The following is a 587-nucleotide window of genomic DNA, read 5'->3' as shown; positions in this document are numbered from 1 at the left end:
TGTATCCATTTTGATGAATTTGTGCATTCTTGGTTAGATAGGTGCAAGGGCAGATGGAAGAAGTTATTTTCGATTATCTTCATGCAGCTGCATTTTACAAGCATCCATTAGGAGATACCATATTAGGTCCTGAGGAGAATATTCAGGCAATTTCAAGAGTTGATCTACAGAAATATATTTCAAGTCATTATGCAGGCCCAAGAATGGTATATTAAAAAGTTAATTTCTGTCATCTTCTTTCCCCATCGTACTGGAAGTATATATTAAAAGCATAATTCTAATGTGATAATTAATCTACGTTCTAGGTTGTCTCTGCTGCTGGAGCTATTAAGCACGATGAGGTTGTTAATTTAGTTCACAGATTGTTCACAAAGTTTTCTAGGGATCCAACAACAGCTGATCAGCTTGTTAGGGCTAAGCCAGCCACTTTTACTGCTTGTGAGGTTTGCTGCATTCTTATAAAAGTTGTTATTTTGAGTTATTTACATTCCTACCACAAAATTTACATATCTAACACCCAAATCGTTATATTTATATGACTTTTTAGTGTATAAATCACATCAAAAGGTATATATGAAAAGGTGTTT

At 34.1% G+C, this 587-nt stretch overlaps 1 protein-coding gene across 1 annotated transcript; it reads left to right on the top strand.

The window, feature by feature from the left end:
• Positions 1-41: 41 nt before the first annotated feature.
• On the top strand, positions 42-554 carry LOC110107831 (probable mitochondrial-processing peptidase subunit beta, mitochondrial). Its single transcript, XM_020838241.2, has 2 exons — positions 42-206; positions 306-554. Exons 1-2 carry the CDS (start codon positions 54-56, stop codon positions 537-539), a joined length of 387 nt encoding a protein of 128 aa, XP_020693900.1. The 5' UTR covers positions 42-53; the 3' UTR covers positions 540-554.
• The last annotated feature ends 33 nt before the right edge of the window (positions 555-587 follow it).

This window comes from Dendrobium catenatum, unplaced genomic scaffold, assembly GCF_001605985.2.
Source record: "Dendrobium catenatum unplaced genomic scaffold, ASM160598v2 original_scaffold_262109, whole genome shotgun sequence".
NCBI lineage: Eukaryota > Viridiplantae > Streptophyta > Magnoliopsida > Asparagales > Orchidaceae > Dendrobium > Dendrobium catenatum.
Note: the sequence above shows the minus strand (reverse complement) of the source record. Positions and strands in the feature narration are given on the sequence as shown.